Source organism: Ranitomeya variabilis, chromosome 1, assembly GCF_051348905.1.
Source record: "Ranitomeya variabilis isolate aRanVar5 chromosome 1, aRanVar5.hap1, whole genome shotgun sequence".
NCBI lineage: Eukaryota > Metazoa > Chordata > Amphibia > Anura > Dendrobatidae > Ranitomeya > Ranitomeya variabilis.
In genome coordinates this window covers 1095805164-1095830200 of record NC_135232.1, presented here as the reverse complement: position 1 = coordinate 1095830200, position 25037 = coordinate 1095805164, and the positions used below count along the sequence as shown (strand labels likewise).

General features: G+C 46.5%; 1 protein-coding gene across 1 annotated transcript in view; it reads left to right on the top strand.

Moving 5' to 3' along the window:
* Positions 1 to 2713: 2713 nt before the first annotated feature.
* Positions 2714 to 25037, top strand: part of LRPAP1 (LDL receptor related protein associated protein 1) — a 46790-nt gene continuing 24466 nt past the window's right edge. Inside the window, exons 1-2 of the mRNA XM_077280062.1 lie at positions 2714 to 2974; positions 15600 to 15744. Coding sequence (XP_077136177.1) covers positions 2804 to 2974; positions 15600 to 15744 — 316 coding nt within the window. The 5' untranslated portion in view covers positions 2714 to 2803. The remainder of the gene's footprint in view (positions 2975 to 15599; positions 15745 to 25037) is intronic.

Here is a 25037-nt window from a genome sequence, read left to right as displayed (position 1 = left end):
ACTGAAGCTTCAGGCAGCCACAGTTCAGGGCACCAGATCACAGGTAAAGGCAGGGTCCGGCCGGCTTGGAAGTGAATCCAGAGTTCCCCTTTACCAGGTGGAGATGAAAGCCTTCCTCAAAGCGCGGTGGTGTTGTAGTCCCTTACTGCCTATGGCGTCTGATAAGGTCCTCACAGTTCCTCTCTGTCCCCATATAGGTTAGGACACAAACCCGTATGACAGGTGACTCGAGCCTATTTATAGGGTCTCTATCACGACCCGGGCTCTATATGTCACTGTGCCTCCTAGGTGTAAAGGTGGACAGGTAACTTAAAGTTCAGCTGTCCTGCCGGTTTCTGCTATGTTGCTTAGAGTCCGACACGGCCTAGGTCTTCCGGCTACTGGAATCTGTGCTAGCCAGGGAGGTAGCCAAATCACTGCTCTGCTCCTCTGGTGTCACTCTCCTGCGCCTTTTCTCTCCTGCACACTTTCCACAAGTTGTTCTTTTCCTTTCTGTTCTCTTTCTCCAGGGGCTGTAGTACCTCTGACTACAGGGCCCCTTCAGACCTTCTGACACTCTGTCTGTCTGCTCTCTTCTCTGTCCTCTGACAATCTGACTGAACTAAACGCCTTCCCTCCAGACCAGAATGTATTTATAGGGGGGTTCACCCTAAACCAGGTTTAAAACTCCCCCTTCTGGCCTGGAGTGTGAACGTGTTGTATGTAAGTGATTACCTGGTGAAAGATATCCTTCATTGCTTCCAAGCATGACATCACTCTCCCGGTGAGGAAAGCAATGCCACTGTGATGACCAGGACCCTGGGGCGTCACATGGGCACCATTTTACTGTTTGGGGGGCTAGCTGGGGACCATTTTACTGTTTGGAGGGGTATGTGGGGCCATTATCCTGTTTGTAGGGCTATGTGGGGGTCACTATACTTTTTGGAGAGCTATGTGGGGTTATTATACTGTTTGAAGGGCTATGTGGGGGTCTCTATACTGTTTATAGGGCTATGTGGGTGTCATTATACTGTTTAGAGGGCTATGTGGGGGTCACTATACTGTTTGTAAGGCTATGTGAGGGTCACTATACTATTTGGAGGGCTATGTGGAGGTCATTATTCTGTTTGTAGGGCTATGCGGGGGTCACTGTATTGTTTGGAGGGCTATGTGGGGCCATTATACTGTGTGCAGGGCTATGTGGGGCCATTATACTGTGTGCAGTGCTATGTGGGGCCATTATACTGTTTGGAAGTCTAGTGGGGCCATAATACTGTGCATGGGTTATTATACAATGTGGAGAGTTGTGCTGGGGCCATCATACTGACTGGAAAGCTGTGTTGGGGTCACTGTGGGGGTATCATACTTGGTATGATACTTTGTTGGGTAGCAGGGAACCTAGGGTCATCAAACTGTGCATGTGGAGAGTACTGTGTAAAAATTCGCCATGGGGGTATCATACTGTGTTTGGGGGGCACTTTTGTTGGCATCATACTTTATGGGGGCCATAAAAGATGAATCTTCATGTGTGAGATTACTTAAGGGCATCAAAGTTGTGAAATATGCATTTTTTAATATATTTTTTTTTTATCGGGGGCCCAATTGAGACTTCTGCTCTGGGGCCCCATGATTTCTTTGTAGCTGAGTATAGCGCTCAGAGTCACCCCCAGTGCTGACAGTTCAGTGATCGGTGTGGATATATCTTCCGATTTGCTTCTCCGATTACTGTCATTAACCCTTCACTTGTTAAGAAGTCCTTGATTCATCTTCATGGGTTTTTTTAATGCGCAGTGATAGTTATGGCCGGTCCTTACACCAATGACTGATAGATGGGGATCACAGACGTATTCTGCAGCACCTGGGACAGCGACATCCATAGGAGTGAGGCCGTGGCTGGTACCGCTACTCAGCCACACGCAGCCCCGTTCACTTGGGCTGAGGTGCAGGACCAAGGACGGTCACACCAGGTGCTACCATGTGGGGATCGTGGCTTGTCGGCTGGAGCTTCGCTGCCTTTTCCTTCTCTCGTGGGGGGGGCAGCCGATTGATGAACTGCCCTAACGATAAGTCATTAACCCTTTCCCGACATATATCTTATATCAGGTGCAGGTGTATACAGCCGGCATGTGTCTGAGACAGCAGCAACCAGAGGCACCTCCGATCGCTGCTGTCCGACACTTTACATGCCGCCGTCAATCACTGGCATATAAATGGATTTGTTGCCTCCTCTATCCTCCCAAAGAAATTCCGGAGAACCAATGGGTTGGCATGTTAGCTGGGGTCTTACTGAAAAGCCCCTGTAGCTGCCATCTTGGCGGTCCTGTGAAGCTCAGCCCGACGCCGCGCTTTAAAGACGTCACTTTCACGAAAAACTGCAAAAGGAGACTGAAAAACAAAGCAAAAAATAATAAAAACGTACGAAAAAAAGTACAATTTTTAATCCACCACCTTTACCTATTCAAAAGTAAAGGAATAATAAAAAAAAAAAACCTTGTGAAGAATTTTTTTTGCCCTTTGGGGTCTGCTGTGCTTGTAGCCCGCACCCATCCCCCATTACACGCAGGTGTCACTCCGGTGTCGCCCCCTTTCTCTCGCCTCATCTCACTCTGCAACAGGTAATGATGCTGAGGAATGCAGCCCAGCGCTGCAGCACCGAGAGAGTTAATGTTCTACAGTGGGCGGTCCACGTGCTTGCGGACAGCCAATGAACTGCCAGTTTGTTTTCCGTGCCAGCAGCTGACCAATGAGCGGCTAGATCCTGCGGCCTAACACTGAGCGGCGGAGGCTGCGGTGTCCCTGTGCTCTCCCGCTCCTCCCTGTAGACATGTCCGCACCGATGCGCCGGTGTCTGCTGTTGCTTTGCTCCCTGCAGCTGCTCGGTGTCCGGGCCGGGGGTGGGAAATACTCCCGGGACGTGAATGAGAACCGGGCGGACGAGGAGGCGGCCGAGTTCCGGATACAGAGGCTGAATCAAGTGTGGGAGAAGGCGCAGAGGGTGAGTGATGAGGTCATGTGATCTCCATAGACAATGCATTGGGCAGTGATGGCTGCGGGGTCCGGACAGCTGCACTGAGCTACAGGCTGGATACAGTGCGCCCCAGTGACGCATTAGGCCTCCTGCAACACACTGTTCTCTGGCTTCATTAAAGGGGTTTCCTGCAGCCAGAAGACCCCTTTAAATAGGGACCTGTCGGGACAATTGATCAATCAGACTGGTGGTGCGGCTCCATCTTGCCTGACGCAACAATCAGGATGATCCTGGCTTTCTTGTAGTAACCGCTGAGCCAGCGCTGAAAAATCAGGATCTGAAGTCACATGCAGATTAGCCTGGAAGTGCCGCGGGGGTGTGTCAGAGTGCATTGCCCCGCCCCCGAGGTGCCCCCAGGCCGATTCCAGCACAGGTGAGGTGAATTCTCTTGTACGGTTTCTCGGCCTCTGGTTGGAAACAAGTATTGTTCTTTTCACTAACAGCAAGCAGAGATGTTATAAGGAGCTGGGAGAGAGAAGCCCCACACACCTGGCGTGGTATTATGCAAGCTGTTTGGGGCGTGCTGCTAGTGGCTCAGTGGTTAGCACTGCTATTTATAGGGAAGCAAGAATGCTCAGTGGTTAGCACTGTATATATGGCACCACAATAGCTTGGTGGTTAGCACTATGCTATATGTAGGGCAACTTGGTGGTTAACACTGCTTTATATAGGGCAGCACGGTGGCTCGGTGGTTAGCACTGCTATTTATAGGGAAGCACGAATGCTCAGTGGTTAACACTGTATATATGGCACCACAATAGCTTGGTGGTTAACACTGCTTTATATAGGGCAGCATGGTGGCTTGGTGGTTAGCACTGCTTTTATATTTGGTGGTTAACACTGCTTTTATATAGGATGGCTCGGTGGTTAACGCTGCTTTTATATAGGGCAGCACAGTGGCTCAGTGGTCAGCACTGTTGCTTTGCAGCGCTGAGTCCTGACTTCAAATCCCACAAGGACATCTGCAAGGAGTTTTTTTTTTTTTTTTTGTTCTCTCTGTGTACGTGTGGGTTTCCTGATTTAGATTGTGAGCCCCAATGGGCACAGTGCTGATAATGTCTGTAAAGCGCTAAGGAATTAATGGCGCCATATAAGTGAGTAAAATAAATGTTACCGGCACAGATCACCTCCGGTGCAGCATTGCGCGGGGCAGGAAAACCCCTTAAAAAAAAACACAAGTGTGAGAAATTGTTCCACAAATGGCCTCATTACTTGTGTGCTGCTGGTCTTTATCATGAAGAAAGGCAAAACCTTACTGTAACTTCAGTAGGAGAAATAAGAAATGTGAAGCAATTTTGTGCTGCAGACGAGGCAGAAAGCGGAGGTGGCGCCTGTGTAACGCTGCCTCTCACTGCCGCGTCATCCACCCATTGTACATCCTTACTGTGGCCACAAATTCAGTGCTGACCGAGCCTAAAATCGGAAAAGTTGGGCTGCATTTATGTCACCAGATTAGCACCTAAGTGACCGGGCCAATTTTTACACTTCTGACCACTGTCTATGAGGTAATAACTCTGGAACGCGTCAACAGATCCCACCGATTCTGAGACTGTTTTTTTTTTCGTGACATATTGTACTTCATGTTAGTGGTAAAATTTCTTCGATATAACTTGCGTTTCTTTGTGTGTTTAAAGAAAAAAAAAAAAAGGTGACAATTTTGATTTGGCAATTTTCAAACTTTGAATTTTCATGCCCTTAAATCACAGAGTTATGTCACACAAAATAGTTAATAAATTATATTTCCCAAATGTCTACATCAGCACAATTTTGGAACCAAATTTTTTGTTTTGTTAGGAAGTTATAAGGGTAAAAAGTTGACCAGCGATTTCTAATTTCTTCCAACCAAATTTACAAAACCATTTTTTTTTAGGGACCACCTCACATTTGAAGTGAGTTTGGGGGGTCAAAATAACAGAAAATACCCTAAAGTGACACCATTCTGAAAACTACACCCCTCAAGGTACTCAAAACCACATTCCAGAAGTTTATTTACCCTTCAGGTGCTTCATGAGAACAAAATCAATGAAAATATTAACATTTTACCCTTTTTCACAAAAAAAATGTTTACTTTTTTTTATTTTCACAAGAGTATCGGGAGAAAATAGATCACAAAATTTGTTGTGCAATTTCTCCTGAGTACCCCGGTATGTGAGGGTAAACCACTGTTTGGGCGCATGGCAGGGCTCAGAAGGGAGGGAGCACCGTTTGACTTTTTGAACGTAACACTGGCTGGAATCGATGGTGGCGCCATGTCTTGTTTTAAGAGCCCCTGATGTACCTAAATAGTGGAAACCCCCCAATTCTAACTACACCCCTAACCCCAACTGCAAAGACTGGATAAAAATTACAATTTTTACGCTTCGCCACAACAGCACCCTACTGGAGAGAGGGATCCGCCCCACAGGAACTGGAAACCTACAGAAAATAAAAGGGGGCTGTCCGCCTCTCCTCCTCAGTTTAGGTTTCCTGTTCCTGCGGGAATGACAGGATTTTTTTCTGCAGAAAGTACCTGGGCATGCACGCCGCCTGTGCAGTATCTCCGGGAATGGCAGGGGCTGCAGTCCAGAGGCAGCGTTAGGGGAGTTTCTGTTTGACGGCTCCCCCCTCGTCTGATGGAAGTTCGGGTGCCGCTAGGCATCAATCTGGAACATGCGGCGGGAGTGGCGCCGGAGCAAGCCCTGGCCGGCAGGAGTCGGGTGAGTTGAGGGCAGCGTTCCGGAATGCAGTTCTGTGCAAAATCTCGGACCGCGCATGCACCGACCGCCACAGATGCTTTTGCTCTGGAAGTAGTTATTGGACTTCCGGGGCGTCCAGGCTGAGGTCAGTGGTGGGGGGAGCGCTGATTCGCTCATACGCAGAGCTGCAATAGTGACCCGGAACCACTAGGAGGCTCCAAAAAAAAAAAAAAATGAGAGAAAGCGCTATAGAAGCCAAACAGGCGCTGCGTTCGGCGATGCAACATGTCATCCCCAGGTGCTAAGGATCCTCCAGCAGGAGACTCAGTAGCCCCCGCCAAGGATCGTTCCAACAGGGGATCCTCGGATACCGGTCACAGAAGCGACGCAGTGGACCCCAGATCCAGGACAGGACCTCGGCCTTCTGATCCGGTACTAATAGCTTCACTGGGTGAGTTTAAAACTCTGCCTATTAAGCTGACCTAAAACTAAACATAAGCAATGCGCTTTATGTAGCCAGCCCCTTCCAGACTCATACTCTAAAAAGCTTTGCAAACACTGTGTATAACCGAGACCACACAGGGAGCGGCGGTATCTATTACGGACTTGCGTACCATTATTAGGGAGGAATTAAAGGCTATGTCCCAGGATAAACCACAAAAAAGCAAAGTAAATCTAAAACACCAATATCCTCATCAGATTCCGATAGTGGCCAGGTGGTAGTCTCAGACGCTTCCCTATCATCGTCATCATCAGAAATCGAGGGACAGTCATGTTTTCCCTTGGATAGTGTGGACAATTTAGTGGAGTCGGTAAGAGACGCTCCCCCAGTTCAGACGCTCCCCCAGCTCCCCCGCCTTCCAGCGTTGTTATTTGCGGCTGCTTCATTCCAAACGCTGGCAAGGAAACCTGTATATTACGGCAACGCTGGAAGGCGGGGGACCGGGGGAGCGTCTGAACAGCGCAGTGCGCATGCCCAGGAATACCAGCCCCGCACTGTGCATAATGAATAACACAGTGCGGGGATTCAGCAACAGGGTGGCCGCACTGCCCGCACAGGCGCAGTCAGGCACCCTGCATCTGACCTATGACGGACAATGAAGACTGCGCCTGTCCCAGGCAGGCACGCACAGCGCAGGCGCCGGATTTAAGAAGAAACAGCGCGAAGGGGCGGCGACCACATCCCCAGAAGAGAAGAGTGACGGCCGTTGGGAGATTCACAGAGGAGGCTTCGGACCGCCTCCAGGTCTGCAGACAGGTATTTAGGGCAAATTTTAAAACGCTTTATTGAGGGAATAACTGAATCAAAAACTAAAAGAGCCACCTTGTTAGACTGCAGCATTACTGCTGCACAAGGTGGCTCTTTTAGTTTATAACAGCTGGAGGGGGTGACAGTGGCCCTTTAATCAATACACTCCTTCAAAGTAGAAAGCATTCCACCACAAAAATATATACAAAAATATGGAAAAAATTCTTATAATTCAATACATCTTCCAACACATCAGAAATCCCAATACAACCTATCATAGAATTCCTTCAAAAAGGGAAGGAACTAGGTTTGTCTGTAAATATGCTAAAAGTCCACATATCATCGGCACTGGGGGCCCTCTATGGCTATAACGTTGCAGGAAATAAATGGGTGTCCCGATTTATCACAGCCTGCGAACGAATAAATCCCGTTAACATACCTAGAATTCCACCCTTGGATTTAAATTTAATTCTACAAGCCCTAACAGACTCTCCGTTTTTTGAACCAATAGACTCGATACCCCTTAAATACCTATCACTCAAAACGGCCCTATTGGTGGCACTGACTTCGGCTAGAAGAGTCAGTGACATCCAAGCTCTTTCCATAGATCCACCTTTCCTGCTGACGTTCCAGGATAAGTTGATTCTAAAACCAGATCCCTCTTACCTTCCCAAAGTAGCAAAGAAATTTCATAGATCACAAGAAATACTCCTACCCACCTTTTTTAGTAATCCCTCTACTCCTGAGGAACAGAGGTATCACACTCTAGATGTTAGGAGAGTGGTATTTAAAATACATTGAAAGGACCAGGAGCTGGCAACAGTGTAGGGCTCTATTCATATCCTTCCAGTGTCGCAAGAAGGGTCATGGAGTCACAAGAAGCACCTTATCCCGGTGGATCAGAGAGTCTATCAGACTGGCTGGAAAGAAGACCCTCTGGAAGGGATAACGGCACACTCTACCCGAGTTATGGCATCCTCCTGGGCCGAAAGAGGGGACGTTCCAATTGAAACTTATATGTAAGGTGGCAACTTGGTCAGATCCTTCTACCTTCTATAACCACTATAGGCTAGACCTATCATCAACTTCTGACCTAGACTTTGGCAGGACTGTCCTCAGCACGGTGGTCCCTCCCTAGGTGATGGTCTCTGGAAAATCTCCAGTAGGGTGCCGTCGTGGCGAAGTGTAAAAAGCCGGATTACTTACCGGTAATGCTCTTTTAGTGAGTCCACGAAAGCACCATCTCACATCCCTCCCTAAGTTAATATAGTGTGCACTAATAAGTAAATTTTTTTCACCAAATATAGAGCAAATAAGTTTGAACATAAAATAATGGTATTTGCCTAATACTGGCGGTCCTCCTGGTACTCTGAAATCAAAACTGAGGAGGAGAGGCTGACCGCACCCTTTTATTTTCTGTAGGTTTTCTGTTCCTGTGGGGCAGATCCCTCTCTCCAGTAGGGTGCTGTTGTGGACTCACTAAAAGAGCATTACCGGTAAGTAATACTGCTTTTTTTTTTTTTTTTTTTTTATCTATCTATCTAGGGGTGATAAAGGGGTATTTGATTTTCTATTTTTTTTTTTTTAATTGGATCACTGTAATAGTTTCTATAATGCACCTGCCATTTTCTGCCAGGAAGATAACGCCGGTGGACAGAACAGGAGGGACTGGGGTTGGCGGAGGTACCGAGGACCTAATTTCTCTCTCTCCTTAGGTATGCTATAACACATCAGAGGAGAGAGAGAAAGGAATTGAAAGCCGGACCCCTTTTTTTTTTTTTTTTTTTTTGTGATCACCGTTATTCGGTAAATAACGTCGATCACGTGACTGGGGACTGTGAAAACTAACCTGAATCAGATTTTTGGACGCTGGGGGGGCGCTGTACACTTAATTCTCATCACCTTTACAAAGTGGCGCTTAGGAATAAATACTCTTAACTGCCGCTATTGAAATGTATATTGGCGGTAGATAAAGGTAGGGTAGTTGCGGGTAGGCTGGCCTTAATTTCGGCATCACTCTTATTTTCACAATACAATCTGCTGTCGAGAACGATGATCTTTTGTGCAGCCCACAAAAAAGATAATTTCGCCGTATGAGCGTTTAGAACATTTATTGCATGATTGGCACATTGTATTTATCACCCACTCCTGGTTTTGGCTTACAAATACTGACGTAAAGAACTGACCAAATACTGAGCGTGTGAACATGGCCTTAATGCTCTTTTATTGAACTTTAACTTTATTTTTCCTTTTATGATTAAAAACATTTTTTTACATGGCCTTTCAGCCTGAAAAATATGTTAAAAAACAAAAAAACAAAACTGATCCGAAGATAATGAGGATGCATTTCTTAGCGGGATGTGAAGTTAATAAGTGTTAATTTATAATGAGAAGTCTACAAATCACTAACTCCAGTGAGTAATTATATCCTCTGGATATTCATTGACATACTTGACTTCTTTTTAAAAACGTTTTGTTAAAAAGGAGGAGGGGAAGGGTGACTTTTTTTCGTCATCTCTCTTTCATCCACTTCTTCCAAGAGCTGTAATTGTTTTTATTTGTTTTTTTTTTTTTAGTTTATATCGTTGTAGTTGTGTGAGGCCTTATTTGTTTGTGTTGTATTGAATTACACTTTTTACTTTACCATACAAAGCACTGGAAAACAGTTTTAAAAAAGGAAATTCAAAAAAATGGAGAGCAGTAAAAAAAAAAACCAAAAAAAACACAATGCCTTTTTTTGTGTGGATGGGCTGGCAGAAAAGAGGGACGGGTTTATGATATGGATAAAAAGAAAAAAAAAAGTGTCTGACTTCCGATCTCATCAGTTTATGGCAGCTGTCGCTTCTGACGCCCATCGGCACACTATGCGGCACACTTGTGGGGCGCCGACCTGTTACTGTGCGAGTTGGGAGCCTATTGAAATGTGAATGAACGGCGATTGTATGTACAAAATATGTTATCTATAAAAAATACAGCTCCGCACACGAAAAAAAAAAAAGTAAGCTTTCAGTTTCAGGAAAAAAATAACTGGCCGGCACGTCCTAAGGGCTTGTGCCCACGCTGCGGATTCCATTGCGGAATTTTCCGCAGCGGAATTGATAAATCCGCAGTGCAAAACCGCTGCGGTTTTTACTGCGGATTTATCGCGGTTTCTAGTGCGGTTTCCGCTGTGGGTTTTCACCTGCAGATTTCTATTGGAGCAGGTGTAAACCCGCAGCGGAATCCGCACAAAGAATTGACATGCTGCGGAATATAAACCGCTGCGTTTTCGCGCGGTTTTTTCCACAGCATGTGCACTGCGGATTTCGTTTCCCATAGGTTTACATTGTACTGTAAACTTATGGGAAACCGCTGAGGACCCGCAGGTGCGGTTCCGCAGCGAAATCCGCAGCGTGTGCACATACCCTAACAGAAGCAAGTGTGAACAGGTGCAAGCGTCTGTGACTGCATAATGTGCACACTAAAGAATACAGCCGCCTCTTTAAGCACTAACGTGCAAACGTTGACAATATAAAATAATTGTCTGCATTACTGCCTTATAGAAACACTTGCCACACAAGGTAGTCAATTTGTGTGAGCCCACCAGCCACAACAAGGTGAACATTCTCTAATGGGGACCTAACCTATTCTATTAGAAATGCCTCTCCCTACATATTTTCAGTGCAAGTAGGATCCAATGCTGCGTCCACTATGAGTTTTTTGTTTTGTTTTTTATAGAAAATCTTCTCACTGGGCTTTTTTCTTGTTTTTGCCGCATAAAATGACTTGCAGTGCGTGTTTCAAATCCGCAACATGTCAATTTCTCTTGCGGGTACGCCGAGTTTTACATGCAGATTAACCCCGTAAACTTGTATTAGATGCGGAAAATTTGCAGGTAAAAAAAAAAAAAAAAAAAAGCTTGTAATCCGTACATGACTGTATCAATAAAGTTTTGTCAAAACCAAATATTAGGAAATATCCAAAACAAAGCAACTTTATTTAAAGCGTGATAAACCAAAGAGAGACAAAAACCGCAGCATCAAAAACAATAAAAATTTATGTAAAAAAACCCCCCAAAACTAAAGTCATCTAATTTATACACTCACCGGCCACTTTATTAGGTACACCTGTCCAACTTCTTGTTAACACTTAATTTCTAATCAGCCAATCACATGGCGGCAACTCAGTGCATTTAGGCATGTAGACATGGTCAAGACAATCTCCTGCAGTTCAAACCGAGCATCAGTATGGGGAAGAAAGGTGATTTGAGTGCCTTTGAACGTGGCATGGTTGTTGGTGCCAGAAGGGCTGGTCTGAGTATTTCAGAAACTGCTGATCTACTGGGATTTTCACGCACAACCATCTCTAGGGTTTACAGAGAATGGTCCGAAAAAGAAAAAAAATCCAGTGAGCGGCAGTTCTGTGGGCGGAAATGCCTTGTTGATGCCAGAGGTCAGAGGAGAATGGGCAGACTGGTTCGAGCTGATAGAAAGGCAACAGTGACTCAAATCGCCACCCGTTACAACCAAGGTAGGCCTAAGAGCATCTCTGAACGCACAGTGCGTCGAACTTTGAGGCAGATGGGCTACAGCAGCAGAAGACCACACCGGGTACCACTCCTTTCAGCTAAGAACAGGAAACTGAGGCTACAATTTGCACAAGCTCATCGAAATTGGACAGTAGAAGATTGGAAAAACGTTGCTTGGTCTGATGAGTATCGATTTCTGCTGCGACATTCGGATGGTAGGGTCAGAATTTGGCGTAAACAACATGAAAGCATGGATCCATCCTGCCTTGTATGGAGCATCTTTGGGATGTGCAGCCGACAAATCTGCGGCAACTGTGTGATGCCATCATGTCAATATGGACCAAAATCTCTGAGGAATGCTTCCAGCACCTTGTTGAATCTATGCCACGAAGAATTGAGGCAGTTCTGAAGGCAAAAGGGGTCCAACCCGTTACTAGCATATTGTACCTAATAAAGTGGCCAGTGAGTGTATAATAGGTGGAGAAAATCTTCAACATCAAAAGTTCACTAAATACTGGGAACGTAGCCTGAGGCTACTTTCACACTAGCGTCGTGCATTGCACGTAAAAAACGCATCCTGCAAAAGTGCTTGCAGGATGCGTTTTTTTCTCCATAGACTTCTATTAGTGACGCAGTGCGACGCATTGCCACACGTCGCAACTGTCGTGCCTTGCGCAGGCGTGTACTACGGAGGACAGAGAATGAACTTCAATCCAATATTGCAGCCAGCATGCAGCCAGCGGGTAAGGAAAGGGTGAATCAAACACCAGAAAACCCCGCCCATATGACTGAAAATCGGTCCCGCTAAATTCAGGTGACAGGTTCCCTTTAATAGAGCAGTGCTGTTCTGTTCCATATGTTGTTCGCATCCGTCCACTGCCGGAGCTGAGAACAGCTGATCTGGGGGGGCTGCCATATGTTGGACCACCGTCGGTCTGATCTTGATGCCGAATTAGTCAACAAGATTATATTAGTGATCAAACCCTATAAATTGGGGGCCTATACATTCATACAGTACTGCATGGATATACAGGGGGAATTAGAGGAACAGCACACGAGTTTTGAGAGATCATGTTGTGTTTTGGGTATCTTTGTCCTATGTAAGATGTCATGGGTTTTTTTTTTTTGGTTTTTTTTTCCATTATTATTCGGGGATCTTGACCTCCTCTGAAAATGTCAGTCTGCTTTTATTGGAAACAGCAGCGAGGTTATGGTGTTAAGATTTGAATGAAATTAATCTTCTGCTCCTAAAATGTCACCTAATATTTCACATACGGCGCGAAGAGAGAAATCTGGAAGTGACTTTTAAAGCGAAGTGCGTTTTTTTTTGTTATCGAAGGCACTTGTGTTCAGGAAAACCAGAGATATCACAGTTCTCCCTAGATTGTACAAGATGTCTTTGCCTGATTCCACTAGCTTCATATTACTCTGGTCCAATACAACACATGTCAGTGTGGGGTACAGAAGATTTGTAATGAAGGGGTTCTCCAACCCAAAAGAAAAGCAAAAATGAGCTTAAGTTATAAAAGATATTAAAAACTGGAAATGGATAAAAATATTGGGACACACCTCTGCCGGATGTATAGCATCCAGCCCCATCGCCCCCTTTTGTGTAACATCTGGTCACCCGCCCTCCATGTACAACATCCGCCTTCATGGCTCCCTTTTGTATAACATCCGGCCCTCCACCATTCCTTCTGCATTTACGAACATGTGACAGAACGGCTGGTGGTGCAGAGCTCACTGATACCGGCGCAGTCGTGAAATAGGAGCCACTGGGGTAACAAGTCCCTTCATGACATTTCTTCCTCCTAAATCTTCCCCATCACCTGTGAGTGATATTGTTGAGAAGTGAAAGAGCCACAACAACTGTCACAGAATGGAGACCCCGTTAGAGTGAGGTCACCGAGTGCTGAGGAGCAGAGGGCAGAAAAGTCACCAACTATCTGGTGTCAACATAACATAGACCTCCTCTGGTATTACTATCCGCACAAACACTGCGCCCCCGCCGAGAGTGTCATGGCCGAGCAGCTGCATGCAGCCTTATATCGCCAAGCACTAGAGATGGGCGAACCCAAACGGTAAAGTTCAGGGTCTTCCTTACTGGACACCTAGTGTCTGTGCACGGACTCCAAACACTGACTTCTCCCACAAGTCTGTGTTGCTGTTCAGGTTCAGCGGCTCAAACAAACCTTATTGAAAGGCCGGGTTCAGGTTTGAGTTGTGGTACCTGAACCGAACATCCACAGCTCCGCTCATCCCCACCAAGCACATTGCCAAGTTCTGGATGGAGCGATGTAAAGCTGCCAGCACTGGACGCTAGAGCAGTGGAAGAATGTTCTGTGCAGTGACGGATCACACTTCTCTATCTGGTGTCTGATGGACGAGTCTGGGTTTGGTGAAAGCTAGAAGAACGTAACTGCATTGTGCCAGTTGACTGGTGAATGCTATGGGCCTGTTTTCTTAGGGGTAGGCATCGGCCTCTTAGTTCCAGCAAGAAGAAATCCTAATACTTCAGCAAAAGACATTTTGGACAATTGTAGCTTCTGACTTTTGGTGAAGGCCTTCTTCTGTTCCCCATGACTGTGCCTAGTATACAAGATAGACCTGTTTGGTGTGGAAGAACATGACTGGCCGCAAGGAGCCCAGACCTCAATCTCATCCAACACCTTTGGGATGACCTAGAATGGAGATTGTGAGCTCGGCCTCTCCCCAACATCCGTGTCTGACCTCACAAATGCTCTTCTGGATGAATTGGCAAAAATTCCCACAGATTCCTCCAAAATCTTGTAGAAAATCTTCCTAGAGTAGTGTTTTTGTGTCAATTATATGGCTTTAGAATAGGTTATCATAAGCCTGGTGCCCTGATACTTTAGTTATGGGAAAGATCAGCCAACCCCCTTCACACACCTGTTCTGGTCTTGTAAGGAGAAAAAGGAAAGCTTCCAGCACTGCAGGGGCTACCGAAGGATCTGGGCACTTGGCGTACTTGTACTATATTAGTAATTCATTTAAAGAGGTGGTCCGAAGGCAAAGCATTTTTCTCCTCACTTCCTATTTATTTGATCCCATAATTCTAAGCTATTTTCTCACCATTCCTTTAAAAATTCCCTATCTACCCTATCTAACCACTTTTGTATTTTTTATTTTTTTATTTTTTTTTCCTATTTTTCCTTTCTGATCATTTGAGTATCCCAGAATGCACTGGGATACTTAAACAAAGCGTTGTCATTGTCACAGCCCCTGCCCCCTCCATAAAAGGAAGCGTCATCAGTGACACTCAGTTCAGGGGCTGGTTCCTGCTCTGTCCTGGAGTGTATTCACTATGTCCCCCTCCCCCACCCGTACACAGTCTCCCCAGCGCCCTGTGCGATGAGCAGGGGTCCGGTCTGTCTAGCCGAATAGTAATACACCGGCAGCAAAGGTGTGTCCCGATGCCTGGCGTTCAGGAGACTAGCACCGCCACCACCGGTGACGTAACTGATCTCTGCGGGGAATAGTGACCATGCTCTGCTGTCGGCTTACTATTCATCTAAACCGACAACAGACCAGATGCTGCTCTCATTGCACTGGTGGAGACTGTGCACATGGGGAGAGACACTCGGGGACAGAGCAAGGTCCAGCCCATGAAACGAGCGTCACTGATGACACTTCATTTCGGGGAGGGGGCAGGGGCTGCTGTCACCGTCACAGTTGATAATGCTCCAGTTGAGTATCCCAGCAAGCACTGGTAACACTCAAACGAATCGTCATAACACAGGAAGTAAGAAAAAAATGCAAAAGCAGGTAGATGGTGTAGTTAGGGAATTTTTAAAGCAAGTATATTAGAAAATATCTTAGAATTTATGGGACTAAATAAATAGGGAGTTGAGAAAAAAGCTTTGCTTTTGCATCACCTCTTTAACTTAGCTCAATATTTGGGGACTGGCTGAACCCTTTAATTATGCAGTCATATACATACAGACCTTCACCTCCCCAAACATTTTATCAGATTACTCTACTTGGTTTTGCAAAATGAAAAAAAAAAAAAACTCGGACCATCTGTGCGTCCAGCAGGTGACCCTCGCCCTTATTTTACTTTACCTTTCCTTGTGTTAAATGGATAATTTCAGGAAACTTGTCACCCTGAACACCCTGTTCTTGACTCTTATCTCCTTCTAGCTCCAGTTTTCTGCTGTAAAATTAGCAGAACTTCACAGTGATCTGAAAATCCAAGAGAAGGATGAGCTGAATTGGAAAAAGCTGAAGGCAGAAGGTTTAGACGACGATGGAGAGAAAGAGGCCAAGCTCCGACGCTCCCTGAATGGTACTTACTTTTTTCTATTCTTCGAGATCTTCATATATCCTGTGTACTTTGGGTATTTTTCCATACCTTTTCAGCACTGTATACTGCCCAGACATGTCGCTTTCTGCTCCTCTTCCCCTTCGCATGTGTACAGTTTTACAAAGCATAAAAGAACCTGCAGCTGCATCTCCCTCCTCCCTCTCTAGTAGCCAAGTATTTACTGCAATACTTTAGCCAAACTTTATCAGTGGCTAAAGGGGATTCTGAGCAAGCAGGTTGTGAATTCTTGGAATCACAGAAAGCTTTGATCCTGGCACTTTATGTGACGCTAGTCCCCACTCGCGGGCATGCTGTGAGGCAGGGTAGTCAAGAGGTCCGGGGTCATATACCAATAGAGCTCATTGTAAACTAAGGGGAAAGACAAAGGCATAGTCAGAATTCCTGAAAAGTAGCTGATCAAGACAAAGGGGCTAGGCAAATAGATGTTGAGGTACGGGGTCAGGCGGGAACCAATCAGAAGCAGAGCACAGAAGCACACCTACCTCACTGAGCTAAGGCTACGACTGGCAGTAATATAACCTCTAGCTAAATAGCAAGGTACCCAGGACGAGAGACACCAGGAGGAAACCCATCATGCACTGACCCTGATTGGACCACCGGACTGTCACTCACAATACTGACAGCTCAGCTCGCAATTGCCCCAGATTGGACGTCTGAACTGTCAGTCACGGCGTCGAAGACACATTGAGTGGTGGAATTGTGACACTTTACCTGTTCATTGCTTTATTGTGGCACTGAACAAAAGAGGGCGGAACATAGTAAAATAAAGTTTATTATATTTTATAGAAGACATGTACAATAATATATCCACCATACCCGTACAATGAATATATACACTTATCGGATTTTTTTTCTGTTAGCAATTTTCTGCACACCATCCAAATGACTGTGTTAAAAATTATAAAATCGTCACTACTCACCCTCCCCAGGTCCAGCATTGCATCACCAGAGACTAGGGCCTCTTTCACACTTCCGTCTTTGAGCTCCCCTCGAAATCCGTCGATTTTGTGTGTTTTTTTGTTTGTTTGTTTTTTTTTAAAAAAAGCCGGATCCAACAAATGTTTCTGCTGGATCCTGTTTTTTCCCATAGACTTATATTAGCGACGGATTGTAACGGATGACCTTCCGTTTCATCCGCCATGCACTGGATCCGTCAGAAAATCGCTGTCTGTCGGGCGGAGACAACGCACAGAGGAACGTTTTTTTCTGCACGTCGGAAAATCGCTCAGCCACGGTTCCTGCGCTGCCCGTCGTTGGCTATAATGGAAGCCTATGGACGCAGGATCCGTCACTGACTTGTCAAAAGCAGGAATCCAGCGACGGATGCCACCTTTTGAAACTGAGCATGCCTAGAAGAATTTCCAGTCAGGGACATTCTCGCTCTCTCTCTCTTTTTACTATTGATGCTGCCTATGCAGCATCAATAGTAACAAGATATAATGTTAAAAATAATTAAAAAAAAAATCTCAATATTCTTACCTTCCGGGGTCTCGCGCAGCGTTACCGATGCTCACGGCAGCTAGCGTTCCCAGTAATGCATTGCGAAATGACCCGATGACGTCGCAAGACCCCTACGTCATCAGAGGTAATTCCACACAATGCATCACTGGGAACAGGAGCTGCCGGGAGCATCGGTAACGCTGCACGGGATGCCGGAAGGTAAAAAATATTGGTTTTGTTTTTTTTTTTTCTCCTCTTTTTGACCTGGGTTGTGTTGTGTATGCGTTTTCGCAGCGGATGACGCATACACAACAGGTTCGCATAGCCCCGACGGGTCCATCAGAAAACGGGCCCAGTGCACCCGTTTTTTACAATCTGCAAACGGAAGTGTGAAAGAAGCCTAAGTGTTAGACCTGTGGATTTGTTATCCAGAAAGGTGCAGATAGAAAGCACCTTGTGATAGACAAAAAAAAGTGAGGACGGAGAATGTTAGCAGTTTGTTTGGTTTTTTTGTACTTTTTTTTTTCACTTTGTTTTTACTTTTTGTGTTTTTTTTTTTTTCTCTTTGCTTAGACTACTTTCACACTAACGTCGTGCACTGCACATCGCAATGCGACGTTGCAGCGCACCGACACTTGCTGTGGAAGCGCCGCACAACGGGGGCAGCGGATGCTGTTTTTCAACGCATCCGCTGCCCCATTGTGAGGTGCGATGAGGTGGGGGCGGAGTTCCGGCTGCGCATGCGCGGTCGGAAATGCTGCAGACGATGCACTAAAAAACGTTACATGTAACGTTTTTTGGTGGCGACGGTCCGATGCTACCGTCGCATGATGGTGGCGACGGTCCGACGCAACCGTCGCATGACGGTTGCGACGTGTGGCAATGCGTCGCACTGCGTCGCTAATGCTAGTCTATGGAGAAAAACCGCATACTGCAAGCACTTTTGCAGGATGCGTGTTTTTTCTCCAAAATGACGCATAGCGACGTGCAGTGCACGACGCTAGTGTGAAAGTAGCCTAAGTCTTGCCTCTCCACTTCCCAATATGCTGTGTTTCTGTAAAAACAGGAAGAAATGGCAATATAACTCTAAAAAAAATGTGTGTGGTCCTTGTGCATACAACATCTTTTTCACACTGAATCTGTGGAAAAGTGACCTCAAAAATTGAACATGTAAAAAAGACACTGCTGTGCACATGTTTCATCTTTTACTACTTCTGTACCCTTACACATAAGGGTTCGGAAATCTTGAAGCTGTTAAAAGTCGTAAATGGTCATTCTTCGAGTGGCTTCATTTGTAAGCCGCCTGCTCTATGTAATTGAAAGGACAGAGCACAGACACCAGCAGTAGAGCGGTCGTAAAACCGCCAGCGAAGCCGCGTCCGAAAAAAGGACACTTTGTCCTGAATCTGCTTCACCTTGGAAAACTTGGCCGTTCTGCTGGCTTATTAAAGATACCATGTGCACATACCCTTAAGTAGATCTTTAAGGGGAAACTGTCACCCCCCCCAGGCGTTTTTAACTAAAAGAGCCACCTTGTACAGCAGTAATGCTGCATTCTGACAAGGTGGCTCTTAGTTCTGGGTGCTGTAACTGCCGAAATAAACAGTTTTTTAATTTGTCAGAAATACCGCCTCCTCACCACTGTTTTGAAATGATGCGGCGCCTGCGCTCTTTTCTCCTGCCTTGGGCAGGCGCAGTGAGCTCTGGCTGCCTGTCCTCTGTGCGTACGTACGTACGCGCTGCCTGTGAATCCCAGCCCCGCAGTGTCTTATGATTCATTCATACTACGGGGCTGGGATTCCTGGGCATGCGCATTGCGTGTCTAAGCCTCTCACCCTCTCCCACCGCCTGCTACACACACACACACACACACACACACACACACACACACACACACACACACACACACACACACACACACACACACACACACACCAGCTGTCAGGATTTGGCAAGGTTCCAGGCGATTGCAGGGAGGAGCGATCACCTGAGGATGCACACGCTGTAGCTGATGTGCTTGCTTTGAAATTCCATGTCAGAATGGCTGCATAATCCTGTTAATTAACCCCTTCCCGACCCATGACGCCACGTAGGCGTCATGAAAACCCGTGCCAATCCGACCCATGACGCCTATGTGGCGTCATGGAATGATCGCGTCCCTGCAGATCGGGTGAAGGGGTTAACTCCTATTTTACCCGATCTGCAGGGAGAGGGGGAGAGGGGGAGTGGTGCTTCAGCCCAGGGGGGGTGGCTTCACCCCCCCGTGGCTACGATCGCTCTGATTGGCTGTTGAAAGTGAAACTGCCAATCAGAGCGATTTGTAATATTTCACCTAAAAAACAGGTGAAATATTACAATCCAGCCATGGCCGATGCTGCAATATCATCGGCCATGGCTGGAAACACTAATGTGACCTCCCCCCACCCCACCGATCGCCCCCCCAGTGCGCCGTTACAGGGTCCGGTCCCCTCCGTCCGCCTGCCGGCTCCCCTGTCCTGCTGTCCGCTCCCCCGTCCTCCTGCCCGCTCCCCCCCTGCTCCTATGTCACCCCCCCGTGCTCCGACGCCCCCCTCGTGCCCCGATCTCCCCCCCCTTATACTTACCGAGGCTCCCGGTCCCCGTCCGCCTCCATCATGGGCGCCGCCATGTTCCAAAATGGCGGGCGCATGCTCAGTGCGCCCGCCGGCCGGCAGATTCTTAGAGGTACATTTTGATCGCTGTGGTAGGTTCTATCACAGCGATCAAAATAAAAAAATAATAAATAAACCCCCCCCCTTTATCACCCCCATAGGTAGGGACAATAATAAAATAAAGAAAATATTTTTTTTTCTTTTTCCACTAGGGTTAGGGTTAGAACTAGGGTTAGAACTAGGGTTAGAACTAGGGGTAGGGTTACGGGTAGGGTTAGGGTTACGGGTAGGGTTAGGGTTAGGGGTAGGGTTATGGCATGTGCACACAGAGCGGATCCGCCGCGGATCCGCAGCGGATCGGCCGCGGATCGGCAGCGGATCCGCAGCGGATCGGCCGCGGATCCGCAGCGGATCGGCCGCGGATCCGCAGCGGATCCGCAGCGGATTGGCCGCGGATCCGCAGCGGATTGGCCGCGGATTGGCAGCGGCTCCGCAGCGGATTGGCCGCGGATCCGCAGCGGATTGGCCGCGGATTGGCAGCGGATCCGCAGCGGATCGGCCGCGGATTGGCAGCGGATCCGCAGCGGATTGGCAGCGGATCCGCAGCGGATTGGCCGCGGATCCGCAGCGGATTGGCCGCGGATTGGCAGCGGATCCGCAGCGGATTGGCCGCGGATCCGCAGCGGATCGGCAGCGGATCCGCAGCGGATTGGCAGCGGATCCGCAGCGGATTGGCCGCGGATTGGCAGCGGATCCGCAGCGGATTAGCCGCTGCGAATTCGAAGCAGTTTTCCATCAGGTTTACAGTACCATGTACACCTAAGGAAAACCAAATCCGCTGTGCCCATGGTGCGGAAAATTCCGTGCAGAAACGCTGCGTTGTATTTTCCGCAGCATGTCAATTCTTTGTGCGGATTCCGCAGCGTTTTACACCTGTTCCTCAATAGGAATCCGCAGGTGAAATCCGCACAAAAAAAACACTGGAAATCTGCTGTAAATCCGCAGGTAAAACGCAGTGCCTTTTACCTGCAGATTTTTTAAAAATCGTGCGGAAAAATCTCTCACGAATCCGCAACATGGGCACATAGCCTTAGGGTTAGGGTTGGAATTAGAGTTAGGGTTGGAATTAGGGCTAGGGTTTGAAATAGGGTTAAGATTAGGCTTGTGGTTAGGGTTACGGATAGGGTTAGGGGTGTGTTGGGGTTACAGTTGTGGTTAGGGTTGGGATTAGGGTTACGGTTGGGATTAGGGTTAGGATCAGGGTTGGAATTAGGGTTACGGGTGTGTTGCGGTTAGGGTTGTGGTTAGGGGTGTGTTGGGGTTAAGGTTGTGATTAGGGTTATGGCTACAGTTGGGATTAGGATTAGGGGTGTGTTGGGGTTAGTGTTGAAGTTAGAATTGAGGGGTTTCCACTGTTTAGGCACATCAGGGGTCTCCAAACGCAACATGGCGCCACCATTGATTCCAGCCAATCTTGCGTTCAAACAGTCAAATGGTGCTCCCGCCCTTCCAAGCCCCGACGTGCGCCCAAACAGTGGTTTACCCCCACATTTGGGGTACCAGCGTACTCAGGACAAACTGGGCAACAACTGTTGGGGTCTAATTTCTCCTGTTACCCTTGCAAAAATAAAAAATTACTTGCTAAAACATAATTTTTGAGGAAAGAACAATTATTTTTTATTTTCACGGCTCTGCGTTATAAACTTCTGTGAAGCACTTGGGGGTTGAAAGTGCTCACCACACATCTAGATAAGTTCCTTCGGGGGTCTAGTTTCCAAAATGGGGTCACTTGTGGGGTGTTTCTACTGTTTAGGCACATCAGGGGCTCTGCAAATGCAATGTGACGCCCGCAGACCATTCCATCAAAGTCTGCATTTCAAATGTCACTACTTCCCTTCCGAGCCCTGACGTGTGCCCAAACAGTGGTTTACCCCCACATATGGGGTATCAGCGTACTCACAACAAACTGGGCAACAAATATTGGGGTCCAAATTCTCCTGTTACCCTTGTGAAAATAAAAAATTGCTTGCTAAAACATCTTTTTTGAGGAAAGAAAAATGATTTTTTATTTTCACGGCTCTGCGTTGTAAACTTCTGTGAAGCACTTGGGGGTTGAACGTGCTCACCACACATCTAGGTAAGTTCCTTGGGGGGTCTAGTTTCCAAAATGGGGTCACTTGTGGGGTGTTTCTACTGTTTAGGCACATCAGGGGCTCTGCAAATGCAATGTGACGCCCGCAGACCATTCCATCAAAGTCTGCATTTCAAATGTCACTACTTCCCTTCCGAGCCCTGACGTGTGCCCAAACAGTGGTTTACCCCCACATATGGGGTATCAGCGTACTCACAACAAACTGGGCAACAAATATTGGGGTCCAAATTCTCCTGTTACCCTTGTGAAAATAAAAAATTGCTTGCTAAAACATCTTTTTTGAGGAAAGAAAAATGATTTTTTATTTTCACGGCTCTGCGTTGTAAACTTCTGTGAAGCACTTGGGGGTTGAACGTGCTCACCACACATCTAGGTAAGTTCCTTGGGGGGTCTAGTTTCCAAAATGGGGTCACTTGTGGGGTGTTTCTACTGTTTAGGCACATCAGGGGCTCTGCAAATGCAATGTGACGCCCGCAGACCATTCCATCAAAGTCTGCATTTCAAATGTCACTACTTCCCTTCCGAGCCCTGACGTGTGCCCAAACAGTGGTTTACCCCCACATATGGGGTATCAGCGTACTCACAACAAACGGGGCAACAAATATTGGGGTCCAAATTCTCCTGTTACCCTTGTGAAAATAAAAAATTGCTTGCTAAAACATCTTTTTTGAGGAAAGAAAAATGATTTTTTATTTTCACGGCTCTGCGTTGTAAACTTCTGTGAAGCACTTGGGGGTTGAACGTGCTCACCACACATCTAGGTAAGTTCCTTGGGGGGTCTAGTTTCCAAAATGGGGTCACTTGTGGGGGGTTTCTACTGTTTAGGCACATCAGGGGCTCTGCAAACGCAACCTGACGCCCGCAGAGCATTCCATCAAAGTCTGCATTTCAAAACGTCACTACTTCCCTTCCGAACCCCGACGTGTGCCAAAACAGTGGTTTACCCCCACATATGGGGTATCAGCGTACTCAGGAGAAACTGGACAACAACGTTTGGGGTCCAATTTCTCCTGTTACCCTTGGGAAAATAAAAAATTGTGGGCTAAAAAATCATTTTTGAGAAAAGAAAAATTATTTTTTATTTTCATGGCTCTGCGTTATAAACTTCTGTGAAGCACTTGGGGGTTCAAAGTGCTCACCACACATCTAGATTAGTTCCTTGGGAGGTCTAGTTTCCAAAATGGGGTCACTTGTGCGGGAGCTCCAATGTTTAGGCACACAGGGGCTCTCCAAACGCGACATGGTGTCCGCTAATGATTGGAGCTAATTTTCCATTCAAAAAGCCAAATGGCGTGCCTTCCCTTCCGAGCCCTGCCGTGCGCCCAAACAGTGGTTTACCCCCACATATGGGGTATCATCGTACTCAGAACAAACTGGACAACAACATTTGGGGTCCAATTTCTCCTATTACCCTTGGGAAAATAAAAAATTCTGGGCTAAAAATCATTTTTGAGGAAAGAAAAATTATTTTTTTATTTTCACGGCTCTGCGTTATAAACTTCTGTGAAGCACCTGGGGGTTATAAATGCTCACTATGCATCTAGATAAGTTTCTTGGGGGGTCTAGTTTCCAAAATGGGGTCACTTGTAGGGGAGCTCCAATGTTTAGGCACACAGGGGCTCTCCAAACGCGACATGGTGTCCGCTAACGATTGGAGCTAATTTTCCATTCAAAAAGTCAAATGGCACGCCTCCCCTTCCGAGCCTTGCCGTGCACCCAAACAGTGGTTTACCCCCACATATGAGGTATCGGCATACTCAGGAGAAATTGCCCAACAAATTGTAGGATCCATTTTATCCTGTTGCCCATGTGAAAATGAAAGAATTGAGGCTAAAAGAAATTTTGTGTGAAAAAAAAATACTTTTTCATTTTTGCGGATCAATTTGTGAAGCACCTGGGGGTTTAAAGTGCTCACTATGCCTCTGGATGAGTTCCTTGGGGGGTCTAGTTTCCAAAATGGGGTCACTTGTGGAGGAGCTCCAATGTTTAGGCACACAGGGGCTTTCCAAACGCGACATGGTGTCCGCTAACGATGGAGATAATTTTCCATTCAAAAAGTCAAATGGCGCTCCTTCCCTTCCGAGCCTTACCATGTGCCCAAACAGTGGTTTACCCCCACATGTGAGGTATTGGTGTACTCAGGAGAAATTGCCCAACAAAATTTAGGATCCATTTTATCCTGTTGCCCATGTGAAAATGAAAAAATTGAGGCTAAAATAATTTTTTTGTGAAAAAAAAGTACTTTTTCATTTTTACGGATCAATTTGTGAAGCACCTGGGGGTTTAAAGTGCTCACTATGCTTCTAGATAAGTTCCTTGGGGGGTCTAGTTTCCAAAATGTGGTCACTTGTGGGGGAGCTCCAATGTTTAGGCACACGGGGGCTCTCCAAACGCGACATGGTGTCCGCTAAAGATTGGAGCCAATTTTTCATTCAAAAAGTCAAATGGCGCTCCTTCCCTTCCGAGCCCTGCCGTGCGCCCAAACAGTGGTTTACCCCCACATATGAGGTATCAGCGTACTCAGGACAAATTGGACAACAACGTCCCTGGTCCAGTTTCTCCTTTTACCCTTGGGAAAATAAAAAAATTGTTGCTAAAAGATCATTTTTGTGACTAAAAAGTTAAATGTTCATTTTTTACTTCCATGTTGCTTCTGCTGCTGTGAAACACCTGAAGGGTTAATAAACTTCTTGAATGTGGTTTTGAGCACCTTGAGGGGTGCAGTTTTTAGAATGGTGTCACTTTTGGGTATTTTCAGCCATATAGAACCCTCAAAATGACTTCAAATGTGAGGTGGTCCCTAAAAAAAATGGTTTTGTAAATTTTGTTGTAAAAATGAGAAATCACTGGTCAAATTTTAACCCTTATAACTTCCTAGCAAAAAAAAAAATTGTTTCCAAAATTGTGCTGATGTAAAGTAGACATGTGGGAAACGTTATTTATTAACTATTTTGTGTCACATAACTCTCTGGTTTAACAGAATAAAAATTCAAAATGTGAAAATTGCGAAATTTTCAAATTTTTTGCCAAAT